Source organism: Sminthopsis crassicaudata, chromosome 5 (genome assembly GCF_048593235.1).
Source record: "Sminthopsis crassicaudata isolate SCR6 chromosome 5, ASM4859323v1, whole genome shotgun sequence".
NCBI lineage: Eukaryota > Metazoa > Chordata > Mammalia > Dasyuromorphia > Dasyuridae > Sminthopsis > Sminthopsis crassicaudata.
Window position 1 is genome coordinate 39,041,331 of NC_133621.1, and position 24,435 is coordinate 39,065,765.

General features: G+C 43.8%; 1 protein-coding gene and 1 long non-coding RNA gene across 13 annotated transcripts in view; one reads left to right on the forward strand and one right to left on the reverse strand.

The window, feature by feature from the left end:
• The window catches only part of LOC141544727 (uncharacterized), a 42,253-nt gene extending 25,802 nt beyond the window's left edge, over nucleotides 1–16,451 (reverse strand). The window contains exon 1 of the long non-coding RNA XR_012482768.1: nucleotides 16,271–16,451. This is a non-coding gene — a long non-coding RNA (uncharacterized LOC141544727). The remainder of the gene's footprint in view (nucleotides 1–16,270) is intronic.
• The window catches only part of TMEM108 (transmembrane protein 108), a 346,872-nt gene that overhangs the window by 314,784 nt on the left and 7,653 nt on the right, over nucleotides 1–24,435 (forward strand). For all 12 annotated transcript variants that reach the window (XM_074271195.1, XM_074271196.1, XM_074271193.1 and 9 more), the window contains one exon: nucleotides 15,464–18,025. In XM_074271195.1, the coding sequence (XP_074127296.1) occupies nucleotides 15,464–18,025 (2,562 nt within the window). The remainder of the gene's footprint in view (nucleotides 1–15,463; nucleotides 18,026–24,435) is intronic.

The window sequence follows — 24,435 nt, forward strand, 5'->3', positions numbered from 1 at the left end:
ATTGAGTTGGTTATTAACTTTGTTGTTACAGTATCCTGATTGATTCATTGATAGAGAATAAGAAATATTTTAACTGAATTGGTTAGTAGTTTTCTTGTTAAGGCATCCTGACTGATTCAGTAATAGATAATAAGAAAGATTTTAACTGAGTTGGTTAGTAACTTTCTTATTATAGTATAGTATCTTATTATAGTATCCTCTACATCCCAAGGGAATGACTACAGAATTAGACAAAGACAAACTATCAGCCAGTTCTCTCTTTGACCCCTTCTTCTCTCTAGATCCCATGTACAACGAGTCCCCCAAATTCTTTAGATGATCTTTGTGATTTTTCGGCCAGCCATCCTTACTATTGTTGCCATCCTAAAATCAGGCATGCCCTTGATACCACATGCTGGATTCTGACTGCTGTTTTATCATTTGCTTCACTATCCATATTTGCAATGGGCTTTTTGTTCCTTACTTTCTCAATGGGAAAAAGGTAGGAGGGAAAGAAGGAAGACCTCAAAAGAAAATAAATGGGATTTTTAAAAAAGAATCTGTGATACACAATGGAATCATATGCTTTCTTTCATAAAATCATAGGATCCTAGATTTAGAGGTGGAAGGGACTCTTTGGTAGTGTTCAGTCATTTCTAATTAGTCTAACTCTTCATGACCCCATTTGGGATTTTCTTTGCAGATACTGGAGTGGTTTGCTGTTTCCTTCCCCAGATCAATTTACAGATGAGGAAACTGAGGCAACAGAGTTAAATGACATGCCTGAGATCAGTGTTTAAAAGACTTTATGAACATATACATACATATGTTTATATATATGTTCACATATGTGGATATGTACATGTATATTCATATCATGAGAGTTTGTGTGTTTCTATATGACCATATAGATATGTTAATGGCATTTGATATATCTGAATATATTACATATGTATGCATATATAGTGGTTTATATTGTATTGTGTATTATATATATTGTTATATAACATATGTGGAAATATATATAATATCTATATAGTGTTTTAGAAGCACAACAATTTTCATACATAGACCAGCACTATTTTCTACAGTCTGAAAAACCATTTGAATCTACCTCCATGGCTTCATTCAACATCCCATGTGAATTGGAAGGCAAATACCCCAAACAGAATTGTGGGATAGTTAGACCATTTGTTGTAGTTCTTCTCTTGCACTTTTCTCTGAAAAGATTTTTAATAATCCCAGAAATAACTGAAAGGAGGTTGTGGAGGGGTGGGGCAGACATTAATTCCCAGACATATACAGCCCAGGGCTCAGAATTTTAGAATTGAAATGTGAAATCCATCTTGGTGGCAATACCTAAATTATGCCCTGGAGTATGGACATTCTGCCTCAAAATAGAAAATGAGGCAATCTTACAAAGGCTTCACAGCTATGGGACTTGTTGCCATTTTGTCTCGGCAAATGTATAAGCTATGAAGCTTTATGGCAACTGAATGAAGCAGCATCACACTAACCATGTCAGGTCCTGATGGAAAACTGAGCAAGAATGCCAAGGGGCCCCTCAGACAGCCCCTCGCCCAAAGAGAAAAAGACTCAGGAGCAGCCCAGCTTCCCAGGCCTCCTCACATCACAGGCCTTCCACAGAGAACAGATATTCTTTTCCTTTTCTGAACATCACTGCAAGTTTGTTTCTGTCATTGCTTTCCCTTCTCCCAGACTCATGTTGATGGAGACCTCTCGCTCTCTGTTCTCAAAGGAGCACACTCCTCCATGAGGACATGTTTGCATCCTTTGGGTGCTAATAGACAACATTTCTAGCCCCAGATAGATGCAGATGTTAGGTGAGGATGTCCGGTGACAGACCCCAATGCCATTTTCAGAGAAGTGATTCCTTAGTACAAATTTATTGGGTACTCTGTTCTTTCCTTCTTCTTTGCAGGAACTCTGTTCTTTGAACATAATTGGTCCAATATCGGGGAGGTTCTAATGTAAACACTAATATTTAAACAAAAAGCCTGATGATGCTCCATATAATTTCATGCCCCCAAATGTTTCACTTATTCAAGTTGGCAAAATAAAATTTTCTCTCTGAACTTACCCAACACCTGCCCAGAGTGCAAGCCTGAACTGGGAACAGTGGCATTTGGGGAACCATTTTAATGGGCTTTGAAGGCAATTGAAGAGTTAGAATATTGTGTAAAAAGATTTGTTGAATTCTGGAGATGTCTGCCTCTTTGTCAAAGTTCTGGCCTTTCCTTTTCTTCCCGTGAGCTCTGTTGTTGGGGCTATTTTAGCCATGTGCTGATAAAAGACTAATGTTGTGTCTCGATTATTCTGTTCCCTTAAGCAAGACTTCAATCAGGGGTTAAGTATCTGCGTGAGGAACAAAGATTCTTGGGAAAATCCAGTTCAAAACCCATCAGACCTTGGGCAAAATCTTTCCTATAATCCTTTGGAGTTTTAGAAAGGAATGAAATTGAATTTGACATATAATACTTAGAAATGGAATCTTGTAGGACTTTGTAAGGACAGACAAGAGATTCTGGATGTGGGCTTATGGGTAGAACCAAGGATACTTAAATAACTCTAGAAAAGAGAAACTGACAACTTTGCATAGCTCTGCCCTGCTAAAATTCAGTTCTTGAGCAAGCGAATGCATCATTAATGTCATTGGTCCTCTTCAAAAACAAAAAAGCAGGCAGGTGTAGTGAAAAACTTTATACCTAGTTGTTCAAAAGTTTCCATTCAGGGTCTTTCCATTAATTGCCTCCTTTTTGGCCCAGCTGCTGGACTTCACTAAACACCATCCCCAATGTTCCCATCCCCACTCAGCCAGGGATCTTGGGCAAGTGCTTTCTCCTTCCCTCATTAAGATCCTCTGGACTAGATTGTTCCAAGGAGTTTGAGAGAAAAGTGAAGTGCCTTATTATCAGAGTGTTTATTAGAATGTCCAGTGATTTACTGCCTCTATTTGCTTGTTTGGGGAGTCATATTCATCTGTGATTTTGTTTCTACTGTTCAGGAGTAAGATTAGCTGCCTCAAATGTATGGAGCCAAAGGAATTTATTTATTTGAAAAAATACCCTAAGTCCAATAAACACATAACACCTTTATGGAGCAGAATTCAAGGAAAGGGTTTTCATTCTCACCTCACTGTTAATATGAAGGTTTCCTTCTCTTACAATCTGAGTCTTTGGTCAATAAGGAAGGTAAACATCTTGAGGGCAGAATCATTTCCTTTTCATCTGTGTATGAGCAGCACTCTGTACAGAATCTGGCACACAGTGAGTACTTTCACAAGGTGAAAGGTGAGTAATAGAATAACCACACATTTATGTAGTTCTCCAGGTTTTAGGAAGGGTTTTCCTCACCACAGCTCTATGACATAGAACTTGATTATCTCTCAAGAATTAAGCTATGTGGCCAGTTTTATGTACCTCCCCTACTTGTCATAACAGGGACCCCATTCCAGGTGTTTTGCTCTGTTCACCTTGAATGGCCTTGTATGATCTAAATAGCTATGCAGCCAATGACCAACAATTGCACTCTCTGCTTATTTCCTGATTTCATGAACCTGGGATTTCTTCTAGATCTGATTGAATGCTTCTAGGAATTTCTCTTAGAGAATTTTTCTCTTGCTTTGAGTATCTATAGGATAGATGAATTAGTATTTATTAAGTGCCAGCTGTTTGCCGAGCATTATGCCAGGTTCTAGGGACTCCCTTTCATTCTAATGGAGGAGACCACAAGAACCTCCAAGAATATGCATGTCATAAATATAGGTAAATAAATAACAATTGAACACAATGCATTAATGTATAAGATCATTGAGAGGGAGGACATTGGACCATCTCACTGAAGACTATGGCTATCTCCTAAAGCCCCTGGAAAAAAGAAGCTCTAACATTCTTTTTAGCAAACCACAGCTTCTTTTTCCATGGATTTGAAGTAGGAGGAAAGAATAGAAGTTGGAATGGGAAGAATAGTTTATAGGAAATGGGATGGATGGGTTGTTGGGGGAGGATTAGCAACTCTGGTGTGAAGGCTGCTCATCCACTTTTGGTAACCAACCAGATACCAACTCTCACCTGTGGCTCCAAGAAACTGTAGCATGCAGAGGGGCCACATCCTGGTACAACCATCTCACAGACGGGTTAAATCAGGTTGAGGGTAACCAACAAGCTTCAAAACCATCAGTTGATTAGGGGGATGTCTACCCCAAACACCCGCTAGAGTGGGTGGATGAGAACAATTTGTTCCATCAGCCACAAGGGCGGCTGAAGCAGGTGCTGTGGAGCACTTAGAACTTGGTCAGACCAGGCCATCATCAGTTGAGACTTTTACCCTGCTACTGTACTTCAATGACTCTGGAAAAGAAAGAGAGGCTGATGATTTTGCATAACTGCTTCATTGAAATCCAATTCGTATGCAAGTTAAGGCATCAGTGATGTCACTGGTCCTCTTCAAAAGCAAAGAATGGGGGCAGCTAGGTGGCACAGTGGATAGAACATCAGCCCTGAAGTCAAGAGGTCCTGAGTTCAAATTTGGATTCAGACACTTAATACTTCTTAGCTGTGGGACCCCTGGCAACTCACTTAACCCCAATTGCCTCAGCAACAAAACAAAACAAACAAACAAAAAACAAAGAATTAACAACTCCAGCATGCAGGTATGGTGATAAAATTCATAACTGATTGAACAAAAGCTTCCATTCAGACCTTTTCCATTAACTGCCTCTTTCCTGGCCCAGCCACTAGACTACATAGAACACCACACAAAGGCTGGCTGACATTTACAAAATGTTTCTAGGCATCTCCCTTCTGAATTTAGGAGAAGACAAAGTAGTTTTGCATTGAGGCAAAGGAATGATCTCTGCATTTTAATCATGCTATTATGTGGTTAGAGATGGAGACGACCTTTTCTTCTGTCTATTCCCAATTACATTTCTCTTTGTTTGATTTTGGCAAGCATTGGAGAGAGCACTGTTAATGTGTGTGTGTGGGAGGGGGTATGTATGTGTCTTTGTGTTGCAGTTGGCTCAAACTCTTTCAGGATGCAAGTTCTGGACAGGTGAAGTGGGGGAAGTGAGTCTCCTACTTCCACCTTCCACTGTTCCCTACATAAAACTCCCAACCATTATTAACTAAACAAAAACTGTTTGATTCTATGGATTTTCTCCCATCCTCTATACTCAATAATATCAACAATAATCATAGACATTTATAGAGCAAAGTTTGCAAAAGGTATTCCATACATTCTGTTATTTGATTCTCACAACAACTCAATGAGGCAGGTAATATAGGTCATAAGATCATGGGTTCATAGGTTCATATATTCAAAACTGAGAGGGAACTCAAAAGTTATCTGGCCCAAACATCTCAATTTACAGTTAATCCAAAATTTAATTTTACATTTAGTTTTATCTAAGGTCCTATAAAATGGAAGAAGCATTATCTGAATCTAGTTTCAATGATTCAGTGCTCTTTCTAGTAAACCATTTTACAAATGAGAAAATTGAGGTCAAAAGAGATGACGGTGATGATGTCATGGTCACACAGTGAAACAAGATTCAAACCAAAATCTTCCCAATCCCAAGCCCCACGCTCTGTCCTCACTATTTTATGGGATGTAGCTTAGACTCCAGCAATGTTTGGGGTCACAAGCCCTGAGTTCAACTGATGATGATGGGTGATGGGGATGGGAATAGTGATGGAGATGGTGGTGGTGGTGGTAGTGATGGTGATGGTGATGGTGATGGTGGTGGTGATTGTGATGATGCGGATCATGATGGTAATGGAAATGGTGGTGGTGGTGGTAGTGATAGTGATGGTGATGGTGATGATGATGGTGGTGGTGGTGGTGGTGATGATGGGGATCATGGTGATGGTGATTATGATGATGGTGATGGTGGTGGTGATGGGGATGGGGATGGTTATGATGATGATGATGGTGGTGGTGGTGATGATGATGATGCGGATCGTGATGGTGATGGAGATGGTGATGGTGGTGGTGGTGGTGGTGATGATGATGATGTGCTGGTGGTGATGGGGATGGGGATGGGAATGATGATGATAATGGTGGTAGTGATAGTTATGATAATGATGGTGGTGGTGATGATGATGGTAATAGTGGTGGAGATGAAGATGGGGATGGCGATGATGATGATGATGATGATGATGATGATGATGATGATGATGATGATGGTGGTGGTGGTGGTGGTAGTGGTGATGAGGATCATGATGGGGATCATGATGGTGGTGATGGGGATGATCTCAGTTTTCCTTATCCATGTAAAGAGGAAATTGGACTAACGGGTCTCTATGTTTCAGCACTGACACTCTGTTCTGAGATCTCTATGAGAGATTTAACTCTAAATCTGTGAACCCATTTGGGGGGGTAGGAGTGGGCAGGCATAGCAGACTTAGGTTAATAATAACATATGGGTAATTAGATGGAGAAAAATCTGAGGAGAAAAAAAATGAGCAGATGAGTGTCAGCACTAGAATTTTAGGGCTGAAAGTAACCTTAGAGATCATCTACCCCAACCTCTCATTTAGGCAAGAGAAGGAAGTGAATTACCTGGTGTCACAATACCTAGTAAACATCAGAGTGAAGATTTGAACTCATGAAAGAATAACTGAGCTCTCCAATGAGAGCGATGTCGTGAAAACATTAGAGAAAAGTGGCATTGAGCTATTCTAGAAGGAAGTTTATAGGAAAGAAATATTTGGTAGGGAGAAAGAAATGGGAGAAGCATTTTGTCTGGGCTTAGGCAACAGAGTAGAAACACAAGAAGGGAATGAATGCTGCCATGATTCTCCTTGAGCTGGTACAGGAGATCAAAGAAGAAGAGAAGATAAAATAATGTCAAGCTTAATTAAGTTCTTGTGATTGAACCTTGATCTGTACATGAGAACTGCCTTTGATGAAAGGGTTTGAATCTTCTTTTTCATGTGTCTGAGTTTTGGAGGGACTTTTTGGGGAGAAGAGTCAGAAATGGAGTAGGAAATAATTTATCTTGCCAGAATTATAGAATAGAAAGGAATCTAAAGTTTTATCCAAGCCTCATTTCACCTCATTTCACAAATGAGGAAACTGAGACCTACAGAGAAGGGAATTATTAAATTCCCACTATGTGCCAGGCACTATGCTAAGCACTTTACAAATATTACCTCATTTGATCCTCCCAACATCCCTGGAAAGTGGGTGCTTTTATTATTACCAAAAAACTCAAGAGAGACAAAGGTTAAGTGTTCAATGGTCACAAGTATCTGAATGAGATTTGAACTCAGATTGAATTTATGCTCTCTGTCCACTGTACTACTTACCTGGAAAAGCTGCTATTTACTTACTCTCACCCAAATAGGAGTAGCAAAACCAGTACCACGCCTCTAGTCTTCCAGTTCCCAGGATAGGGATCTTTTCCTTAAACCACACTGACATCTTTGGCCCCAGCCAGAACCAAGTCAAGTAAGTAAAGAATGCTTCAATCCAGGATGAAAGACAAAGTATTATGGCACCTAGAAAAGCATTAATTGTCACAGGTGAGGACCCTGTCACTGTACCATTCTCAGTGCATGGATTCCTAGACTGCTATTATGGCTACCATGTTGTTGTTGAGTCATTTCAATCACATCCAACTCCTCATGATCTCATTTGGGATTTTCTTAGCAGAAATACGAGAACAGTTGGCCAATTCCTTCTTTACCTCATTTTACAAATGAGGAAACTGAGCAAATGGAATAGTCACTTGCCCAGGATCACCCAGCTGGTAAGTGTCTGAGGCCATATTTGAACTCTAGAAGATGAGTTTCCCTGACTCCAGGTCCAGAGCTCGGTGCACCGTGGTACCCTCTAACTGCCCCTCTGGCTTCTATGACCTGGAGACAAAAAAAGCCTCACCAGGGATCTCTAAGGAAGCCAGATCACATGATTTTCCAGATATTTTCACCTTTCTATAAAAGTATTGTCAAGCACAAACAAGTTTCCTCAAATGTCCCAGACCTACAATTTCCTCAGAGTGCTCACCAATATCATCTTGGACATCTATCTTTGTAGATTCAACCCCAAGAACACAAAAACACACTTAATTGATGCATGTTGATTGACTGATTGATTAATTCTGTCTTAGGGAGTTGCCTGAAGCTTAGAAAGCATGTGACTTTACAGATTCATACTAGTATCAATTCTCATGATTTGTATGGTCTTAACAATTATTGAGGACCCCAAACAGTTTTTGTTTATGTAGGTTATATCCAGGAGTGTGGCATGCTGGTAAATATTTAACAACTGGCTCACAGGGGGTGAGGTGCATTAATCTGAATTATTAACATTTTCTCCCTCACTTTCTTAAGTCTAGAAATCAACAGAACAATACGTCAAGCCCTGATCTGTAGCATTTGCTGATTTCCAAAGTGTAAATACGCACACTGAAATTTTAATAAATGGTTCTCTCAAGCTGGAATAAGCTGGATCCAGCACTCCTCCGATATCGATATTTACTGTATAAGAAATTAAAACTGATGGATTTTAGAGCATTTATTAATCATTAAAAAAAATAATAAACTCATTACGTGTTAACATATTTATATGAACAACAACTAAATTTTCTGAAACAAATTAAAAGAGAAGAGTGACACTATTTTCATATTATTTCTAATTATTTTCATGTTGGGTCTAATAATAGAAAACAATTAGATTCTCCTATCTGTTTCTGCAATCAATCTGTTGCAATATATTATTTTGGTTTAATTATATTGAAAAAATCAAGTCTCACACAGATATGAAGTTTAAAAAGGAGTATTTTAATAGGCAAATGTCATGGAATTATTTTAGAAACAATTTTGACCTTGCAGATGTCCTTAAAAGAGACTCAGGATCCATACTTTGAGAACCACTGTGCTCCACCATCTTGCCTCTCTCACATGCTGAATGGTCACAAGATTTAAAAGAAGAAGGACCCACATAACCTGAAGTTCTTAATTTCTTCTTACGAAATAGTTCCCAACTCACACTGAAAATGAATGTACATGTGTTTGCACTTCAATAGTCAATAAGTCAATGAACATTTTTTAAGCATCTACTATGTGCCAGTCATAAAGTATTGGGAATACAAGTTCAGACAGGTTAAGCAACTTACTTAGGGCCCCACAGTTGGTAAAGAATAGTGACAAATTTTGTCTTCCTGATTCCCTGTTAGGTGTTCTGTCAACCACCCTGTCCTGCCTTTTGAAAGCATGATAAATATATGTGTAGTAATATAAGGTCATAGAAGGCAAAAACCACTTGCTTAAACCCTTGATTTTATAGTATCTAACAAGACCATCCATAGAAATTCTAGTTCCTTTGTCTACCAACTTTCAGGGGAGAACCAGGAATTGGGGCGGCACTTATGTCCCAATGAGCTCCCAAGAGTTAAGACAGAGGCAGAGAAATCACAGCTTTTTGCCTTTCTCATCTCCTCCTCTCCTTTTCCAAATCTTTTTCCCCCTTTCTCATAATGTTTAACCTGAGGTTTGGATGCCCAAATCCAGATGGTATATTTCTGGTACCCACAGCCACAGGTTCCTGTTACACTACCGGCCCCTGGATTACTAATAGACAATTTTCTTTTGCTTGCATTCAGAAGGCTATACCTCAGGGACCAGTCCCCATGGAGTCAGTGACCTAATGAAGCAGATGGTTGAACCAGTGATCCCCCAGATTATTCCCAAAGGAAGCACGGGTGGCTGCCCAATTAACTGTAACCACTCTGAAGGATTCTTTCTGTTCTTTTAACTCGTTGACCCAGAGAGTTAGATCTTAACAAACTCAAGCAGAAGAGAAAAGGGCAATTAGTTATTATTTCCTTCTTAGGAAATGATCCCCACCTCACAATGAAAATGGATGTACATGTGTTTGCAAGGAAGATTGCTAAACAAGAAAGACCATACTCTGATAAATAGAAATTCTAAATTTGTATCATAATAAAATGGACTCTCAGAATGGGACAACTCAATGAAGCAGTGGATAGAATACTCCTAGAGTCAGGAAGATTCATCTTATATAGTTTTATAATTCTCTGCAAGTCATTGTAGCTTATTTGCCTCAGTTTCCTCATCTGTAAAATAAGCCACAGAAGGAAATGGCAAACTACTCCTGTACCTTTGCCAAGAATATTTTAAATGGGGTTACAAAGAGTTAGATACAATTGGGGAAAAATGACTGAACCTTCAAAAACAGTAGTAACTAGACCATCAGGTCTTTCTTTATCCCCCTAACTGCTATGATCTTCCCTTTCCTGCTCCTCAATTATTCTGTATTTAATGTATTTTTTTTGCATCTATCTAATATATTCTTGGTCACCTTAGATCTATATGCCTCTTTTTGCATTTCTTGCCACCCCCATTACAATGTAAGCATTTTGAAAGTGTTTGCTTTTTTCCTTGTATCTGTAGCCTTTATCATTTAGCACAACACATGAGCACATAAGAGAAGTTTAATGTTGGTTAATTAACTAATTAGTTGGTGTTTAGACATATACAGATTGCCTTCTCTCATAGAAGGTAAGCTTGGAGATGTTGTGAGCCTTTGAAGCCCATCTCATCTGCTCCCGTGAAGGCCCTTCTCTAATCTCAAACCGGTAAAATATGCCTTTAAACAGAGCATGTGCTCACTGATAGGGGAAGAATTTCTAGACCAAGAGATTGTTTAGCACTCATGTGAGTGATTGCAGGATCTAGTGGAATTGTCTTTTCTAGGATTTTAAGAATAAGATACATTTCTAGCTTTCTGGCATGGTTTTCTTGCCCAACATCAGAGAGATGAACTGCATGGCCTCACAAAGCCCCTTCCCTCCCTTTGATTTAATGATAGATCAGACTTCTAGGAATGGCTACAGAATGTTACTCTTGGATCTAAAAGGAACTTAATCACGTAGGGAAGGAGAATCTGTATGTGAAAAGAAAAGAGAAGGTGTTTGTTGGAAAAGGCGTGGAGCAATGCTGAGAGGTATGAGGGCAGATTTTCTCCTTCCCATAAGTACTTTGTGTCTGATCCTTCCCTCTCCCCATAACTCCTATACATTGAATCCTTGGTGACCATGGAATTAGAGCAGAGATCCCCAACTTTCATTGATACCACAGAATGGTAGATGGGAAAGCAAGCTGGATAAGGAGGCAGAGGAGCTGAGTTCAAATCCCAGTTCTGTAACATACTGGTATGATTTCAAACAAATCATTTAATGTCTCTGAGCATCTGTTCCTTATCTGTAAAATGGGGGGAAGGGTCACTATGAAATCCAGGTTCTTCTCCCGACATCCATGTTATTCACCTTCAATGTCTTGACATCCCCAGATCTTCCTTCTTCTATGGTTTAAAAATCAGCTTTATCTTTCAAATACATCCAAGTCTACCATATTGTGCTTTAATACAGTTGTAGTCAGTTAACTGAATTAATTTAGCTTATTTCACCCTACCTATTTTGAGTTAACAACTCCGGAACTCATTATGCCAATTCATGCAAATGATATTCAAATTGGGGTGTCCCCCAGATCAACTGGGGGAGGGGAGTCAGGCAGACTTCTGTAAGATGACTTGAATATAAATTTGTATTTATTGTGCAAGCCTTTATTTAGAAGCCCTGGACACTTTATTTGAAAGCCAGTCTATTCAATTCTTAGCCTTTCATGCCAAGGATTGTAGGTGAATACTGAGCTGATTTACATACTGAAGGTTGCATTGGAGGTTGAGGGCAGAAAAATAGAAGTATAAAATTTTAGTAACCTTTTTATGATCCAAATTTTAAACAACCACAACTTTACAATTCGAATGTTATCACCCAAGTGAAAACTGACTATACACCAGCTGTACATCTGTCTCTTTATTGTCCTATTTATAACACTGTTTCTTTGGAAGTCACTGTCCTTTTTCCATGAAACTGGTCGGTTAAAAGGTATTGATTAAGCACTTACTGGGTCAGAGCCACTATGCTAAGCAGAAATAGTCCCTGAATTCAAGGAACTCACAGACAAATTGGGGATTCAACATGTAAATAATTAGGTACATACAAAATGTGTACTGAGAAGGTCATCTCAGAGGGAAAAGCGCTAACAGGTGGGGGAGTAGAAAAAGCCTCTGATTGGCATTAGGTAGGATGTGCCCGTACACAAATTTATGTCCTCTGAAGAACAGTGACTCTAGGCGGGAGGAATAATAATCTGACATAATAGATCTAGAGATCCAGAGATTAAAAAAAAAAAAAAAAGACTAGTGTGGCTTAGCCTGCTCCCCAAAATGCACAGTGGATAGGGACTACAGGCCCTCTGCACCCTACATCTGGCATATTGTGCCTATTTCTGGAGGTCACTGACAAATCAAGGAAGGGCAATCAGCAGGCTCTGAGATGATGCCTCAATCTATAACCAATAGCAGAATTTGCAAGACTATCCATAGGGTTCAGTGGATAAAGCACTGGGCCTGGAAGACCCAAGTTCAGATTCATCCTCAGACACTAACTACCCATGTAACCTTGGATACGTCACATGTTCTGTTTGCCTTAATCTACAGGAGTAGGAAATGGCAAACTACTCCAGGATTGTTGCCAAGAAAATGTCATAGACAACATAGTCTACCAGGATCACAGAGTCAGACACAATGGAACAATAACAACATATATATATTTAAAAGATTTTTATGGAAGCAGGGAATGTGGTAGAGAGAGAAAATAAAAGCTTATGAATTGAAAAAGTAAAAGAGTATTTTAAAAATAAAGAGAAAATAGCTTAAATATTCTGAGAGAAATAAGTCTCTGTTCTCCAAAACAAAGCTGTCCATTGTATTTAATCTCACTTTATCTGACTTTCCGGGATATTTTCATTTGCCTTGTTGTAAAACATTGTGTAGCTTATTCTGTTGGTCATGCTTAACTTCACTCTTGATCATTTCATACAATCTCATGTTTCTCTGACTTGTGAGATGGCACTCATTTTTCATTTCAATCACATGCCATATTTTTGGTTAGCCATTCTCTAGTCAATGGGGACCCACTTTGTTTCTACTTTGGGGCTACTCTACAAAGTTCAGTTATGACTAAGCTGGTAGATGCGATATCTTTCTTTCTGTCTTTGACTCCCTAAGGGCACATCTCCACTAAGGGGGTCTTCAGGTGAAAGAGTACAAATGGTGTTATGACTTATCTCTCATAGTTCCTGGATCATTTTGCATCTTTGTCAACACAGTTGGTCAGTTTTTCCAAAACTGCTCCCCCAAACTAAATGTCTTTTGTTCTGAAGAGTGAGAAGCAAAACTAGATTCTGGGATGAATTCCCCACCGTCCTTTTTAGTCTGCATTTCATCTTAAAGCAAGTTATGTTCCCTGTCACTGATGCTAAACCAGGACATTTGTCAAGCCGGGGACCATAAAGGGACACGTGGCATAAATGGAGAGGTTGGGACCAAAGGTGCTAAGAATAGAATGTCCTTGTTGCAAACAAACTACAGTGGAGGGACGGGAATAATTAAGAATTGCTTCAGACGCTTGCAACTTTTGTTCCTTGTGGTTATTGTTTCATCTCTTCATTTTCCATATCCTCTTCACCGAATAGCCTCAATCAGTATTTACTCAGAATCCATAAGCAGCCAGGTTTGTTCTGCCCTCTCCCAGGTTCCATCCTTCATAAACAATGCAGAATAAACAAGGACAGACTGTTCACGTTCGATTCTGAATCATGGGTGGACATTTCAGAAGCAATGACTTGGTCAGGGTGAACTGGGGACAGGAGCAAATAGGAGGCCAGTGGTTGCACTAACAATGCATTACTACAAATGGCAAAAGGACTGGGAGGTTCTGAAGAGCCCTCCCTGGCATAGAACAGACAGGGAAATGGGCATCTTGCAAAGTGTTCCATTTACAGCAGTCCTCCAAAAGCACGCTGCTTTGGCAGACAGCTCCAGCCATACGCTTCCTCCATGCTGCAAGTACCTTTGTAGGGCACTCCCAGGGATCACTGTGCCAGAGGCTGGTGCAGCGTATTTCCAGCCTCCACCACCCTCTTTGACCAAGTGGCTTCTTGTTGCTTTTTGCTGCCATGTAGAATTCATAGCTGGGGGTAGAGACAGATACCAAAAGGTAGCAGAATGCCCCAAGTTATACCCAGGAGCTGATTGCTTAGAAACCTCGGAATATTCCTCTGAAAGTCTTCTCTGGGAAGAACTTTCCTAACCCATGGAAAGCTTTCTGAATATGCTTGGTTTGATTATGATGAAAATGGTGGTCCCTCTCACTGAGGAAGGATGATCAAGCATGATGGCACCTGTTTGTTTCTGCTGCTCCACTAAAGGTGTCCCTTGACTGGATGCTCTAAATCTGAGTGGCTAGCCACCTGCTGGCACGCTAAGGCTTTGTACCAGCCTTTCCCTGATTCTACTTATTACCCTACATCCAAGGAATTCCCATGATCACATGCTGTCCCTTGAGACTGGGCACCTTTGGGGACTTGCTTCTCCCACCCTCAGAGTTGGGACCGCCCTTTTCGTCATGGCACAATGCACAGGGTGACAATTAGCATCTGAAAGGGTTCCCTTCCTGCTCCCAGGATTCTTCCAGCACCATCCATGAAACCCAAGATGGAGCTGGTACGGTGAGGATTCCACATCAGCCCCCTCACTTTCCTTTCTATGTTCCAATTGTTTGAACTCAGAAAGCCCAAGGACCAATAATGAAGCAGGGGACCCACCTCCCAGCAGAGAAGGGAGGGCATCGAGGCAGAATGAGACTCATATGTTCAGAGGCATACTTAACTATGAATTTTTGATACACGATTTTCATTAGGGTTTTTTTTTAAGGGTCATTCAAGCCCTTTTTGAAGGGACCAAAAAGAGTAGAAGGAAATCCAAAAAGAATCACAGACATGGGGCAGCTAGAGAGTGCGATGGATAGAGCACCAGCTGAGTTCATATCTGGTCTCAGACACTTAATACTTCCTGACCGTGTGACCCTGGGCAAGTCACTTAACCCCAATTGCCTCAACAACAAAAAAAAGCATCACAGACAAGCAAGACACCTTTCAAAGATACAGGATCAATTTAGCAAAAAAAAAAAAAAAAAAAATTTTCATTTTAGCTTTTCCAAGTTAAGAGCCAGAACAAATATACAAATATTCGTCTCCATCTTGAGGAGGGGGGGCCATAATCCCCCCACCTCAATATCTGGTAGGGGCAGGGGGGAGGGGGGTTAGGCTCCCAACTTAGGTCAGTTCTACATAGAGTCCCAAGTTCCAAATCCAGAACCCCCTCTGGGTTCTAGTCCCAAACCCAGAATCCTCCAAGGTCACTGGGTCAGCAAATGTTTAAAGGAAAGCAGCCCGTAATGACCGTTGGGGGGGGGGGCTCTTTTTCTGCGCTTTTCTGTGTGGAGAAATGGCCGCTTTATTTGGTGTTTGCTAAGTTCGGAATCAAAGGCATTTTCAGCAAAGTGAACTGTTCTCTGTTCCTCTCTCCCAAGGTGTTCTCTTGATCTTGGCACTGACAGAAGAGCTGGTTTTTGCCACCCAGGAACCGTCTCCCGGGGAGTCACCTCAGAGCCCCCAGATGGACACTCCCCCCGTTGTCATGGCGACAGTGCCCCCCAGTTCCACCAGTCACCATGCCACAGCGCCCGCCCCCACCACCGTGGTGGCCACAGCTCCCCAGACCAGCGGACGCCCCCTGACAGCCAGCGCCCCGACCACCGTGGCCAGGAAACCCCCCCACTCCAAGAAACCCCCCCTGCCCAACGCCAGTCCGGCCACCGTGGGGACGGCCACGCGGCGGCCCCGGCCCCCCGGCTCTCCAAGGAAGGCTGCTCGGCCTCTCCCCGCCGGGGGCCGGAAGGAGCAGCGGGCGCGCAACCAGAGCGCCCTCCACCTGGGGCAGCCGCGGCCTCTGGGGAAAATCTTTCAGATTTACAAAGGCAACTTCACGGGGCCCACGGGGCCCCACCCCCCCACCCCCACTTACACTCCAACTTATAATCGCTCCTCCGAGCCCGTGGGGGCCCGGGCCGGGCCTGCTAGCCCGGGGCCTGATGGCGCAGTGCGGGGGCCCGAGGACTCTGCCCTCGGAGACCAAACCGAGGGCCGAGGGCAGCCGGGGCGAGAGAGCGGCCCCGCCCCCGGCAGCCTCGGAAGGGAGCCCCAGGCCACGGGCGTGGCCCCCGAGCCCCCCACTGACCCAGAAACCACCTCAGTGCCTTCTCAGCCCTCGCACAGCGAGCCGGAGCTCCCAGGACTCAGCGACTCCTGGCTCCCCCCGACCCCAGGAACCAGCGTACCTTTGTTTGCCAGCCCCGGGGTCTCCACAGCCCCCGCGGGCTCCGTCCAGGCTGCCTTTAACGTCAGTGTTTCATCCCCGGTGGTGGGGAGCCCTCAGGGAGCTTCTTCTACAACCCAGCAGGCCCTGGCCAGCCCTGATCTGCGACCCAGCAGCGCCCTTTCGACCAGGAGCCCTCAACTACCGTTCGGCCCCCTCGCCTCCCAAAGCCCCGGCCTGGAGGCCGGCAGGAGCCCCGCGCGGCTGCCCAGCACCCGCGCCTCCAGGAAGCCCACGCTGCTGCTGCCCACTAGCACTGGCTCTGCTTGGAGCCCAGCCCTGCTCCCCGACAGCGCCCTACCCACCAACGGCCCCCCTTTATTCTCCAGCAGCCCCCTCCCCACCAAGAGCCCCAACCTGCTCCCCAGCAGCACCCTTCCCCCCAAGGGCCCCCCTTTATTCTCCAGCAGCACCCTTCCCCCCAAGGGCCCCCCTTTATTCTCCAGCAGCACCCTCCTCACCAAGGGTCCCATCCTGCTCCCCAACAGCACTCCTCCCACCAAGGGCCCCCCTTTATTCTCCAGCAGCACCCTCCCCACCAAGAGTCCCATCCTGCTCCTCAGCAGCACCCTTCCCCCCAAGGGCCCCCCTTTATTCTCCAGCAGCACCCTTCCCCCCAAGGGCCCCCCTTTATTCTCCAGCAGCACCCTCCCCGCCAAGAGCCCCCCTTTATTCTCCAGCAGCACCCTCCCCTCCAAGGGTCCCATCCTGCTCCCCAGCAGCAGCCCTCCCCCCAAGAGCCCCCCTTTATTCTCCAGCAGCACCCTCCCCACCAAGAATCCCATCCTGCTACCCAGCAGCACCCTTCCCCCCAAGGGCCCCCCTTTATTCTCCAGCAGCACCCTTCCCCCCAAGGGCCCCCCTTTATTCTCCAGCAGCACCCTCCCCACCAAGAGCCCCCCTTTATTCTCCAGCAGCACCCTCCCCACCAAGAGCCCCCCTTTATTCTTCAGCAGCACCCTCCCCACCAAGAGCCCCCCTTTATTCTCCAGCAGCACCCTCCCCACCAAGAGCCCCCCATTATTCTCCAGCAGCACCCTCCCCACCAAGAGTCCCAGTCTACTCTCCAGTAACACCCTTTCCCCCAAGAGCCCCACCCTGCTCCCCAGCAGCACCCTCCCCACCAAGGGTCCCACTTTGTTCTCCAGTATCACTCTTGCCCCCAAGAGCCCCACTCTATACTCCAGCAGTACCCTCCCCCCCAGAAGCCCCACTTTGCTCTCTAGAATCACTCTCCTCCCCAAGAGCCCAACTTTTCTCCCCAGCACACTACCCCCCAAGAGTCCCACTCTACTCTCCAGCAACACACTTCCCTCCAAGAGCCCCACTTTTCTTCCCAGCACACTACCCCCCAGGAGCCCCACTTTTCTCCCCAGTACCCTTCCTCCCCAAAACCCCACTCTACTATCCAGCATCACCCACCCCCCCAGGAGCCCCACCCCCTTCTCCAGCAGTGCCCTTCCTACTGCTGAGGGGCACGTGATCACCCGCACAGTTGCCAGCAGAGTGCCGGGTCCCCTGTCTACGGTGGGCTCCACTGCTACAGGAAACTTCCTAAACAGACTGGTCCCTGCGGGAACCTGGAAGCCCGGCATGCCAGGGAACATCTCCCACGTCACCGAGGGGGACAAGCCCCAGCACAGACCCACCATCTGCCTGAGCAAGATGGACATCGTCTGGGTGATCTTGGCCATCAGCGTGCCCATCTCCTCCTGTTGTAAGTTACTGCGGCGGTTCTCCCCCTGCTCCCCCCCCCCCAACTACTCCTTCCATCCCTTTTCTCCATCCCGAGCTCCCCTCCCTCTCCATTGTCCCAACCTACAGCTGGGCAAATTCCTGGCAATTACAGGTAGGGGGCGCCGTGGTGCACAGAGCACTGAGTGTGGAGTCAGGAAGCTTCATCTTCATGGGTTCAAATCTGGTCTCAGATACTTTTTAGCTAGGTGACTCTGGACAAGTCAGTCACTTCACTCTGCCTCAGTTTCCTCATCTATAAAATCAGTTGAAAAAAGAAATGGTAAAACCACTCCAGAAAACCTTAAATGGGGTCCCCAAAAGTCAGACGTGACTGAAAGGGCTTAACAACAGTGATGGTTGCAGGGCAGCGGATTATTACTGTTCCTTCTTTTTATCCTGTAAAAGGGCAAAAGAGCTAGACTATTCTCCCAAAATGCAACCTCCCTGCAAATGGTCCAGGAGGATCCTACTCTGATTTGGGACCGCTCCAGTGGCCAGAAATTCTTCCTAATACTGAACCCAAATCTGCCATCAAAACTCCTTCATCCTGAGTTCTTGGTCCTTATTCTACTCTCTGCAGTTATACAGTTTTCAGTCCTCATGCTGTTTGAGGGCAGCCATTTCATCCCTTCCCACCCATCCAAATGGTCTTTTTAAGACTAAATATCCTCCTTGATCATTTTTCATGCTCTGATTGCCAGACCTTCCATTCTTCTCCTCCAAAGAAACTCTGGTTTATCATTAGCTTCTCAAATGAGGTACCAAGAAAAGGGAGGTTCTGGGTATATAGAGACCAAAAATGGAACCAATTCCCACCTTCAGAGAGATTGGGAAGTAACAGAGGAAGAAGAAGGGAGGGGTAACAACTAGAGAATCTAGAAGGAGATGGAGCTTGAGCTGAGCCTTGTCAGGAGCTGAGGAGTGGAGGGGAGGGGTGGGGGAACCATTCTAGAGGTGGGAAAGGAGCCTGGTTATAGTATTTAAGAGTTTCCATAGGAGTCAAAAAGGGTTGTTGGGGTTTTTTTTGTTGTTGTTGTTGTTTTTTTCCTCAGCCAGATGGCCCTGTGCAGCTTTGCATTAGACGCAAAGGAAATTGGGAAAGGTTTTTTCTAGATTTCCTGCATAAGAGTAAACACACTTAAAAAAATAACCAGGCTGCTAAGCGGTGTCTAATTTTTAAAAACCAGTGCTTCATAAAGTTTTGTTTCTTTGGTTCTGGGACTCCCAGGCCAGGGAAAGAGCTGTGACGTTCTGAAGGGCCAGGCCTACTGGATTTGAACTCGGTGGGAATGGGGCCAAATCCTGATTTTGCTCCCTACCGCCTTGAACAGATCATCTCCTCTCTGACAGCCCTCAGCCTCTCCAATGTGGAGTTTGGACTACCAAGTCTAAATCCCATGATTAATCCCAATGAGGCTTCACTTAAATAACCGGAATTGGGAGGTTCCTTTGGAATATCCCAAGAAGCCCACCTTGAAAGTTAGATGGGACAATTGTGAATAATAAACAAAGAGTGTCTCATGTGTGTGTCGCCCTCGGCAACAGAGGACTTCCAGGCCTTTCTTTCCACCCTTACATCCTCTTGTAAAGTAAGCAGGGCAGCGGCTGTTCTCCCACTGCCCCCTCTTGATTCCACCATCATCGCCATTATTGTGTAGCATGTAAAATAATAGCAACAGTAATAGCAATAATGCGGGTGGTATTAGACTGAGCACCTCTGGTGGTAAGTGGCCCAGCCCTGAAACTCTAGCTTCCCTGGAAAGCCAAGCCAGAAGGCTGGGCACACTGGAGGCCCCTTGCAGGAGACAAAGAGCTTGGACTCAGTGGGCTTGCCTGTGCCCCTTGTAGAATGGCAGATCTTTTGAGGTGAGGACTATTTCATCTTTGTCTTTGAATGTTTCCCTCCTGCCCCAGTGTCTAGTAGTGTCTAGCACGTAATAAGGATTTAATCAAGTCAAGGTGCATTGATTAATTAATCGTAAAGACTAGCCACCTAAAATAGCAGCAACCTGACAACCGAAGGTGAGGGGACCCCTTCCACATGGCTGGAGGACCCTGTTTTATAAAAGCCAAGGGTTGCTTTGTCTCTGGAACCTTTTGCAGTGGCTCTCATTGACACCCGTTTTCAGCCATGCACGTCCTAAACTCTTGGCTGAGCGCTGGTGTGGTGGAGTCTGCTGCCCCCCTCAGGACAAGGCTGCTCATGTCTCATTCTCCAGCCCTTTGAAGCTTGTATCTCAGGTGTTCTCCTTTGAGCCGGCAGGTCTTGGATCAGAACAGCATGTCCCAAGGTAGCAAGGTCTACCTCCCCGCAGGAGAGCCTGTGGAATGGAGCTATTCCTAAGAAAGCCTCACTCCTTGGGAGAAGCTTCCTGTGGTAAAGGCACGTTAGCCATCAAGAGAGCAGAAGCTCCCCAACTTGCCTCTCCCTCTCCAGGAGAGTAACTTGATCCTCACATACACAGGAGATATCCATTAGCCATTCAAGATAAAACAATAACAACAGGGCTATAGAGACTGACTCCAGCTGTGACTTCAGCTACCTTGACCAGTGCGGGTCAGCACCTTCCCTGCCACATGTCATCTTAACTGAGGCAGCTAGATGGCACAGCTCCAGCTCTGGAGTCAGGAGGATCTGAATTCAAATCCAACCTCAGGTACTTCCTAGCTGGGTGACCCTAAGCAAGTCAAATATCTTTGACCTGCTTATATATTGACTCTGCAAAAAATACAACCATATAATCTTAGCTGCCTAGATACACAACCAAGGTGTGAGAGGTGGGACTTGATTTCAGATTTTCCCAGCTTTGAGGTGAATTCTCTTTCCACTCTACCATACTCTCGGGATCTAAACCCTACTCTCCCCCCCAAATTCTAGGTTGGAATTATGCTCTGATCCAGTCCAAAGCTTGGGGTGAGCAGTATAAGACAGTCAGCTCAGGAAGGCTGGGCTCTGGGGACCCTGCTGCCTAGGAAACAGAAAAGGGAAAATGGGGAGCACAAGAAGGGGGAACAAGGAGGTGGGTATTCATGAAAAGGTCTCAAACACGAGATTCCTTAGCCACATCCCCCCTTCTTTGCCCTTGTGCACCACTCTGTTATCATGGATAGATAGTTGCCTCAGCCAGACTAAGACCTGAGAAAGACCTGAATTTAGAAAGAGCAAGGTTAGCCCAATAACTGCATCCCTGGGCAATGGTCTGGACTTTGATGGGCTCTGGAGGACAGAGAAAGGCCGAGGACTTTATGCAGCTCTTTCTCATTTTAATCCAATTCACATGCAAATCAAGACATTTCCATGATGTCATTGGTCCTCGCCAAGAACAAAGGACAAACAACCACCTCTATTATTATGATGGACCTGCCATCTCAGAGGTTTGGGCATTCCAAAAATGCAGAGAGCAAGCCATCCATTCCCATACAACTTTACCCTTCTCTCTGAAAAGACATTAATAATACTCCCCTTCCCTCCCCCGCCGCCGCCTTTATTCATTTCATTCATTGCATGGACTTAAGGATCTACTGAGTTCAAGGCATTGAGTGCTACTGGAAATATAATCATGAATAAATGCCGGTCCCTGTCCTCAGGAAGCCTATAGTCTAATGCAGCAGAGATGACTTAGGAAAGAAATGGCAAAGAAATTGAATGTATTCAGGATATGACAGCTCTGTAAGAGAATAAGTTACTTCCATCTAGAGAATCATGAAAACTTTCATGGAAGAGGCAGGACTTAAGGCTGCTTCTTGGGAAATAGGTAAGATTTCATCAGATAGAGACTGGTAAGGAGGGCCTTACTGGCAGAGGCATGGAGGCAGAGGAAATAGCAAGCAGTCAAGCAGTGCAGTTTGACTTTCACCAGCAGCGTTCCAGTAAATGTTTAATAACCAGCTCTCCAGGGGAGAGGAAATGAATTTATGACACACTTTAAAGTCTAGTATGCATTATTAACATTTTCTCTGTCACTTTCCTAAGTCTAGACAATCAACAAAACAATAAATCATACCCTAAATATTGACAATTTCCAAGAAATACTGCTTATATTTAACATTTGGCTCTCACAAGCTGTTTAGAGCTGGCTCCAGCATGCCCTGACTGTGTCATCGAGCACATGTAATTATGTGACACATTGAACGAATTACAGGGGATAGAGTGCTGAGCCTGGTCAGGAAGATCTGAGTTCAAATGTGACCTCAGACATTTACTAGCTGGGTGACCCTGTTTGCCTCAATTTCCTTATCTGGAGAAAGAAATGGCAAACCAGTCTAGTATCTTTGCTAAGAAAACCCCTAATGAGATCACAGAGAGTCAACTGAGCAACAAAGAGAGCAATGGAAAATAAGTCTGGAAAGACAAAGCTGGACCAGATCATGGCAGGGCTTGAATGCCAGAAAAAAGAATTTTGACTTGAAGCATTATGTAAGGGAGAATCATTGGAGACAGTTGTTATTTTTTAAAGTAGACTAGACTACAGATGCAATTTCACTGGGACTAAGGAATCAGCACCTACTGTGCTGCTGAGAACATTGCCTAGAATGCTGGGAAGGGTGACTGACTCAAGCAGGATTTGAATCCAGCTCTTTCTGTCTCCCAAGATTGTTCTTTATCAGTTTCACTCAAACTGACCCTTCTTAAGCTTAGAGAGTGACAAAATGAGAACATGCTGCAGGGCTATTCCTCTGGAAGTGGTATGAAGGGGAGACTGAAAGGAGACATCTTTAGAGATTCCAGCGTACTGGTTCAGGTGGGAAGTAATAAAATCTGAGTGATGATGTCAGCAGGGAAACGAGAGGGATAGATTGTTGTTGTTGTTCTGGCTTTCTTTGTATCCCTTGGGATAGTGCCTGGTACATTTTTATTTGTTTCACTTACTTTGAGTCATGTCCTACTCTTTGTGACTCCATATGGGGTTATGTTAGCAAAGATACTAGAGTGGTTTGCCTAGTATGGGGTAGACATTTAATAAATACTTGTTGACTTGACTTGACCTCATGTGGTATAATGGAATTGGTCTAAAGAGTCAGCGACTGAGTTTGAGATCTACTCCTGATATTACCTGGGAAAGTCACTTACCCACTGAATCCTAGTCTCTTCATCAATAAAATGGGTGTCATAATACTTTGATTTTTTACATGCTCTGCAGGTTATTGTGAAAGAGCTTTGTAGATCTTAAAACAAGATTTAACCAGGATTCATTTTCCTCATCTGTCCAGTGAAGACAAGATGACCTTTAAGGCCTTTTTCAGAACTACATCAGTGACTATATGAGTAATGAGTTATTCTTATCATTATAATTGAGAGCCATATAAGGAAAAATGAAAAAATAATAGACAGTTATGATATATAGTAGCTAGGTGGAACAATGGATTGACCATTCAGTCTAGAGTCAGAAAGACTCAAATCCATCCCTAGATATTTACTAGCAATGTAATCCTGGGCATTTAGATTGACCTCAGTTTCCTCATCTATAAAATGTGAATAGCAGTAGCACCTACTTCCTAGGATTATTTGAGAATCTAGTGAGATAACATAAAGCATTTTGCAAACACTAATTATTTTTTAATAATAATATCACTTTAAAGATCACAGACTATTTTGCAGGCATTATACCATGTGATCCTCACAATAGCTCTGTGAGATAGATAATGCAAGTGTTAATTATCCCCATTTTGTAGATGAGAAAACTGAGGGTTGGAGCTATTAAGAGATTTATCCACATTCAGTAAATGTCAAAACTAGTCTTAGCTAGGTCTTCTTTCTTCAATTTGGCACTCTTTCCATCCTGCATCTGGGACCCCAAGCAAACCTGAGTCACTTCCAGTTAGATCAGAGTGTTCTGTGACCTTGGACAGGCTCCGAGCCCTGCCTCTGTGAAGGGGTCAGTGTTAAGGTTCTGGATTTTGTTTTTCTGAAGGAGGGAGGTCCATGGAATATAGATCCCACCCTCACCTCCTGCCTTTGAGTAAAATGGAAATCACCAATTTGTCCCTTTAATGGGATTTCTGCTATAATGAGGACCACAGTTTCCCTTCTGTTGAAGCATTAGCTGGAACAGGAAATGGGGCCTCTGGTAAATAGAATGTTTGTTTGCCATAACATCCAAATACTTCTGACACCTCTTTCCTTGTTTCCCCTTTTCCCAGGCTATAGTTCTAATAAATAATTTTAGTGAGAGCTGAGGAAAGGACTTTCCTATTTTCTCCTCTAACTTTCTGTTTATGATTTGTGCTTTGCCAGCCCATATTCCCTTAATTATTTAGCCAGCAAAGGGGGAGGGTTGCATCTCTACAGACTCAAGGTTGAGAAGAAGCCAGATATACTTTTGAAGCATCCTGGGGGGAAAAAGAATTAAAGGAGCAATAAGAAAATTAGAGTTATTCTGATCAGAATCA